The sequence below is a fragment of the Quercus suber genome, unplaced genomic scaffold (genome assembly GCF_002906115.3).
Source record: "Quercus suber isolate HL8 unplaced genomic scaffold, Cork oak 2.0 scaffold_1098, whole genome shotgun sequence".
Classification (NCBI taxonomy): domain Eukaryota; kingdom Viridiplantae; phylum Streptophyta; class Magnoliopsida; order Fagales; family Fagaceae; genus Quercus; species Quercus suber.
The window spans coordinates 93077-100652 of NW_027070503.1; the positions used below are offsets into that span (position 1 = coordinate 93077).

The 7576-nt window shown below is 30.8% G+C and overlaps 1 protein-coding gene and 1 long non-coding RNA gene across 2 annotated transcripts; one reads left to right on the top strand and one right to left on the bottom strand.

Annotated features, from left to right (window-relative positions):
* The first annotated feature begins 200 nt into the window (after nucleotides 1-200).
* On the top strand, nucleotides 201-1820 carry LOC112016930 (F-box/kelch-repeat protein At3g23880). The gene has a single exon (XM_065769263.1). The coding sequence runs from the start codon at nucleotides 478-480 to the stop codon at nucleotides 1393-1395; it is 918 nt and encodes a 305-aa protein (XP_065625335.1). The 5' UTR covers nucleotides 201-477; the 3' UTR covers nucleotides 1396-1820.
* A 3311-nt stretch (nucleotides 1821-5131) lies between these two features.
* Nucleotides 5132-7570, bottom strand: LOC136065723 (uncharacterized). The gene is made up of 2 exons (XR_010627327.1): nucleotides 6256-7570; nucleotides 5132-5333 (listed from the first exon to the last, which is right to left on the bottom strand). It is a non-coding gene; the product is annotated as an uncharacterized LOC136065723 (long non-coding RNA).
* Between the last annotated feature and the right edge of the window lie 6 nt (nucleotides 7571-7576).

A 7576-nucleotide genomic window follows, 5' to 3' on the forward strand; every position in this document is an offset into this window, starting at 1 on the left:
TAGTATAAGCAGTGATCGAACTCCAAATTTCTTATTTAGCCGTAACCGACTTCATAGAACCACAATTAAATGAATAGCTTGACTTCGTAGTGCTGTGCCACTTAGTCCAGACAATTCATTAAGATAAGTTCTGTGAGACACCAGTGGTCGGGCTTATCCGATATCAACTACTTTGAATTTGAAAATAAATACTCACCAATTTTTTACATTTCAGCTACTGTTCGACGCTAGTCGCTACATAAAGAGAGAATTTTTTTTTTTTAAATTCAATTTCTCACAGCCCCTCTCTCTCCCCTTTCTTTCTTCTTCCGAGTCTGTCTGTCCCTCTTCGTCATGTAACAATCACCACCAAATAGGCAAAGTTTCTGGTGGGCGACGGCGGTGGTGGTGATTTTGCAGTCAGATCTGGTGCTTTAAGTGGTGTTGCGATCTGGGTTCTTTGTGGAAGTTGAAGGGAGCAGCGAATAATAAATAATAATGTCAGACAATTTACCTGAACTCTCCAGATCTTTCACTGAAGAAGCCATCATGTGGGACTCTCACTCTCTTCCTCCAGAAATCCTACTCGATATTATCATACGACTACCCATCAAATCCATCATAACTTGCACCTCTGTTTGCAAAACATGGAAATCTCTAATCCAAAACCCATCTTTCATTTCCGACCATCTCCGCCATTCCGCCACCAAATACCTCCTTTTCAGCCTCTACTCTAAGACCGCCTGGCAAGTATATAGAATCCCCCACGAGCAAGGAAAAGAGCACTACGCACTTCATTGGGACGACAACAAAGATTTCAATGAATACACCAAGTTTTACTTCCCTCTTCTCCATGGTCAGGAAAGATTCCGTGTGGTGGGTACTTGTGACGGCCTCATCTGCCTTGCCAATTATATATGTTGTGACACTTTCATCATCTGGAACCCTTGCATCAGAAAGTTCGTCCAATTGAAAAAACCTCTACCTCTACCCAATATCCCACCATTCAGATACAGTGTTTCTGTTGGGTTTGGAATTGATTCCAAGACCAGTGACTATAAGGTGGCGAGGATTCTGAGTTTTCGAGATAGAAAAAGCGCTTCTCCAGCCAAGCTTGAGGTTGAGGTTTACTCACTTGCCACTGCTGAATGGAAAACGCTTACTACTACAGCCTTGCCTCCCACAGGTACTGAATGCTATGGTAACCCACATGCTTCTGTCAATGGGGCTCTGCATTGGGTTGCTTCCAGAAGAACTAAAGACAATATGCTTATCAAGTTTGTTATGGTACTCGATTTGGAGGATGAGATTTTCAGTGAGATGGCAATGCCAAAATTTGCCGAAAATGAACGTAACTTGCCCTCAACTATTTCAGCATATGGGAATTCCCTTGCTTGTATCAAGAGGTTTCTATGAACTATCTCAATATATGGTTGATGAAGGAGTATGGGAATGCGTCCTCGTGGACCAAAATTGTAATTTTGGCTGATCAAGGTCCCAGATATTACAGACCAAGTGCAAAAGGTTTTAGGAAGAGTGGTGAGGTTATATTGAAAATGAATGACACAAAATTCATCTCGCGAGACCTTGAGACCCAAGAGATTAAAGATCTTGGGAATGCTGGATATTATCATACTTATGTTGATTATTATGTCGAGAGTCTAGTTTTGAATGACAAAAAATCCCAACTGTGCAGTTACTGAGAAAAATTAAAGAGGAACAACAATAGGCAAGGTAACATTCTATTTTAATCCTTATTTTTATGATTTTCCATTTTGTTATTCATGTATACTTGGCATTGATTATGATTTGGATGTGAATATATATGACACTGTTCTTCAAATTCTTATTTATGATTGATTACCTGAATTGAGTGGCTTTATATTTAAAATAGATAACTTATCAGTTATCTATTTCATATTACTTGTAAAACAAAAAACTAAACAAAAAAACAAACTGGTTCATGTTGGTTATTAACTTTTGCATGCTTAATTGTCAAGTGCTTAAAGATAAATGGATTGTGTGAATTTCATGTTTCCTGCCACTTATAAATTAGATTTTATAGATAGATGTACTCAACTTTTCTTTCTTGATAATGTTATGATGACCTCTTTTTAACTTCATATTCTTACACTTTTACTAAATGTTCTTCATGGATTTTTTTTTTCTTTTTAATTTTTTTTTTTAAATCTTAATTTGTCAATAGTGATCTATTTATGCTAAAGATATTTCATACACCTTTTTAAATCTTCCATTCCCACATCTTATTGAAAACATTCAAAAGATCAATGTTCATTGACAAACCAGCTAAACGGTGGCTATTGCTTGCTTTGGATGTTTAAGAATTGAAAATGACTTGTTTATGATCCTCGTCTTAAACTATTTTTGTTATCTTAAGCTCCTTCGCATAATTTGAAAAAGAATTTTAACCCAATATTAGTGAAGCCATCAATAGGTATATATTGATACTTGAATTAATCATGAAGAAAATGGGGAAGCTCTATGTACANTCACATTTACTATTCCACACCATCTAACTGATTGCTTTCACATGTTAAAAACATGGGAAAAATAGCACTAAGTTGAAAATTCCATATGATCATTGACAGACATATTTTAAAATGGTCTTTAACCAAGATTAGATGTCCATATTTTATTGGTGTAGCAGAATTTTTAGCAAATTTTTAGCCTTTATTTCATTTTCATAATGACTAATAAAGTATCTATATATAATCACTTTCTCAATAAAAAATAAGTATCTGCAATCTGCCACATTGGCTGCTGCATACACTATCTGCAATTATCTACCATCTATATATTACTAAAAGCTGAAGCGTAGCATTTAATGTTGCTACGCTCACGTTGAGCCACATCAGCCGCCACGTCATCATTTTTTGTTTTCAATTTTTCATATATTTTTTAAAACATTTTCTCATTTAAGGTAACTTAATTACTAAAAGCTGAAGCGTAGCATTTAATGTTGCTACGCTCACGTTGAGCCACATCAGCCGCCACGTCATCATTTTTTGTTTTCAATTTTTCTTATATATTTTTTAAAACATTTTCTCATTTAAGGTAACTTAATTATTTAAAAATTAAAACATCTTTTAACCATTATTTTTATTATTAATTTTCCAAAACTCTCCTTTCCTTTTACTTCTTCATCTCCCCACTACTTTCTACCTTAATATCATTCTTTCTCTACCTTTTTATCTTCCTTTATTTTGACTCTTCTTATTCTCAATATCTTACTATAAATTTGACATTTTCTTTTTCATTCTATGCATAGTTTCCTCACACAAAAAAGGTTACTTCTCTCTCTCTCCCTCTCTCTCTCTCTCTCTCTCTCTCAATTTGTTTTTCATTTTTTGTTTGATTTTTTTATTGCATCAATTCTTTAGGTTGATGAATTTTTGTGTTAATTAGAATTTTACTTTGAGTTGATGTAATTTAGTTTTGTGTTTTAAGTTGTTATCTTCTATATTCTCTTTGATTAAATATTATCCTACTGCATTATACATATAATGTATAATAATATATTGTTATTATATTACATAGAATGACTTGGATAATTTGATGTTTATTGCTATTGAGAATGAACTTTTTGAATCAAGTCTAAAAAAATATGAACTACTATATATCATTTAAATAAAAACTTTTATCATAGATACATTAATACTTTTTTGGCCACAAATTTAAATCACGCAAGCTTAATAATTTTCTATTATGTGTTAGCATTGTCTCTACTTCTTCTTCTTTTTCTTCTCAAAAATATTATGTATCATCTTCAAAGAATGCCAACAATATTGATCTTATGGCAAAAGTTACATAAAATATTGAGAAAAAAATGTTTTATATTACAATCTACTAAAATTTTTTTTAAATATTTAAATCTTTCTATTCTTCATATCACTGACGTGTTTTACAATTATCACATGTGTTAACTTAAGTCTTAATATCCTTAAGTTGTTTCGGCAAAAAGAAAAAAAAAAAAAGTTGTCACAAAAGAGGAGTTTGTGTTAAGTTTTTTGCAAAATGAAAGTAAACAGTGAAATAATGATTCATGAATTAAAAAAAAAATTTATCTATACATATTTATCTTGTGCTGTTGTAATTTTACATATAATTTTGCATTTATATGTTCATTTACTTTAATTCAGATGTTTATAACTTAATAATGAAATCTATAAACAAGGTAAGTAAAACAATCATATTTCTACCATTCAAAAAGTCACAATTTCTTTTTTATGAAAAAGGCATTTTACATTTCCTTGGAATTATTTTTAATTTTTTTTATAAAACCTTTGACATGCTACTAACCTAACCACTTCATACATTAAAAATATTTAAGGCTCATTATTATTTCCATTAATATATTATGGATATCTTAATTGATTGAGACCAAACTAGAGAAATGCCTTTCATATTTTCTTGAAAATTCAGAAGGAAAAAAAACCTTTGACATACTACTAACGTGACTATATCTATAACTATTTAAACCATCCATGATATCTATTTTTTATTGATAACCATAAAATTTACAACTAGCAAGTGAACATACAAAGTAATAAAGAATAAATGAAGGAAGAAAAAAAATAAATGAGATCAAACGTCAATTAATAACCGTTATTTGGAAAATAAAAAGGTGGTCTAGAGGAATAAGAAAAAAATAAAGATGGCTATACAAAGGACATTGAAAACTTTATAGTGCAATAAAATCAACCATTACATTCAGTTAATTAAATCAATAATCAACAATTAAATATTATAATACAAAATTTAAACTTAAGACTAATCAAACTCTAACTAGGGAAATTATATAAATAAATATATATATATATATAATCATAATCTTCATACACAATAAATAGTTTTACCTCTTATTTAATGTTTATGTTATGCAAATCATCAACCAATAAATATATGATAATGGAAAAAATATTATAGACAAGATTATGAAAAATATGATGAAATTTTTTTTTTTTTAACTCTTTATATAAAGTCTAGGGACTAAAATAATATTTTATCTAAAAAATTAACACGCGCAACGCGCGGGTCTGCGACTAGTTAAAATAAAAGTTTAAAGTATCTAACCCTAGTAATTATGCAGATAGAGTGGAATATTAACTAAAATCTAAGAGATAATCAACTCTGTATAAAAAACATTACACTTTCATATTTCAAAGTTCTACAATTTCAATCACTCTTCACAAACAGCAGAACAGGTAGGATGGAAAACAGAAACTGAAAATTAAATTGAACTATGTATTACACATTCTCTTTCTATTTCTTTGCTTCAAATTCAGGTCTCCAAAAAGAAAGTTATTAGAACCCAATTCCTCACTCTTTTTGATCTGTATAACAAAAAAAGTAAATCGCAAGCACATTATGCTGTTAAAAATCAACTTCTCAATTTCATAATGTCTTCCTTTATTTTAACTCTAAGAAAATTTGGAAGCGTACTATCTTGCATAGGTCTAAAGCAAATTTGAGAGAAGCCAGGATGGATGGATATTAGAAAGAAAACATGAGTTCCATTTTGATCATTGAAGAAAAAGCAATTCCTTTTATACCCAGTAAACTCTTCAGCTGAAATCGGTAAACAAAAATCATTACCCAAAACAAAAGCTCAATCGCCCAAGTTTTTTTTCCAACTCCTATCAACCCCACTCTTCATCCAACTTATACACTTTCAAATCAACCACTTTGGGACCAAAGATAACAAAAACGGCAGACTCATTTACATTAGTTCAAGGCGAATTGGGAAACATAACTACATTATTGGCAGACCTACATTCAATCTGAGTTTATGGTTTGGAACATTAAAAAATCTTATGGAGAAACAATTATCACAGAAAAATGTATCATTAAGATAAGCAAACAAAGGGAAGAAAAATCTCTTCAAAAAACAAAGTAGAGAAACAAACAAACAAAGATGGCGTAAATCAAATGGACGCTGTTTCTTAGGAAGATACAAAGAGAGGTATCGTGCAAATGTTACACTATTTCTTAGGAAGATACAGATTCTCACCAAAACTAAAAGGAATCGTAGATTCTCACCAATGCGTCTTATATTTATTTGATTTAGCACCTCTTGAAAGCAAGGAAAAGCTTTCAAATCACCATAGTGAACGTATTATGTTCTTATAATACAACAAATAACCAAAACAAATAGGGGGAATTGCAAGTGTATTCAATTTTCAAAATTACGAATTCTGCAACCCAAAACTACGAAACTTACATAGGAATCAGTGACCAAAATTATTTGAAACTTACACGAATCAACATGCTGCTTCCGCATAATACTGATCTTGGACAAAAATAATCTGGCATAACTGAATTCAGAGAGAGAGAAAGAATTGTATATCAAATGGTGTGTGGGTATTCATAATCTTGCAAGTTTAATAAGAATTTGGAAACTTTCCCCTGCGCTCATCAAGCCAACAAAAAATATAAAAAGCAAAAACAAATATAGAGAATGTTTGACTATGGCAAAGAAATAAGGAACCAAGCCAACAAAAACTTAGGCATACGCTGCCAATATATATATATTGGCTTCTTCTAATTACATTCCACAGTTAGGATGCTATCCTTTTTAAAAAGTGACGTGCAAAACTTTTCTTTTTAAAAAGAGATGCAAATGATAAAAAATAAAAAATAAATAAATAAATAAATAAAAAGAATTCAACACAATATAAAACTTTAACAAATAACTCACTGAAACCTTGACCATTAGAAAGAAACAGATATTGGCAAACAAAGAATAGATGAAAAAAATATTTTCAGAAACTAAGTAGGATAAAAATAAATGTATAAAAAGTTCTTAAGAAGCACTTTAATATATCAATCGCAGTACCTTATACCTTTTAGGTTGATGACACGAACAAAAGTGACAATATCACTGACAAAAATTTATTAGGTTATCAATATTTTGCATATTCAAACTTCCCAACAATGGGGAAAGAAATACTCTTTCTTTATCCCAAATTTAGGCCTCTTATAAACTTCATTTTCCTCTTTTTGTAACAATGACATCACCACCTTAACAAAAACAGTTCCCATGAATCAAAATTCTTAAGAAAATCTAAATATCCCCATAAAGTAATCTCCAAAAGGATTATAAGCAGAGCACTTACCTATAGACTGCTATATTATCAGTGGTATACTTAGGCGCAAGTTAGAATGGCACAAACCATAACATTTAGGCTTTAGTACCTCTATCAATTTGTACCAATCATTCTATAATCAACCCCAAGAAAAAAAAACAACCACATCCCCTAAGAGGAAAATAAAATCTGCATTTGATGACGCCAAATCATAAACTATCAAATGCATATTATATAACAACAATCAAATGAAAATAGTGTTTGAAAAGAAAACTTTAAATTTTGTATTACCGTTCCCAAAACTACCTATTGCAAAGAACAGAAACCTCTTTCTACACTTGCAACCCTTTGTTTCGCCCAATTTGGAGGTTTTCTTGGCAGATCTAAAAAAAGTTAGTCCAATAAGAGAGAATAGAGTGAGAATCAAAATTTTCTTTCAAAGATTGAAATATGACTCAATAACTTGAATAAAAAAAACTATTAAAAAAAAA

Coding starts and splice junctions, on each gene's coding strand:
- LOC112016930 (XM_065769263.1), top strand. CDS start 478: ATGTCAGACAATTTACCTGAACTCTCCAGATCTTTCACTGAAGAAGCC.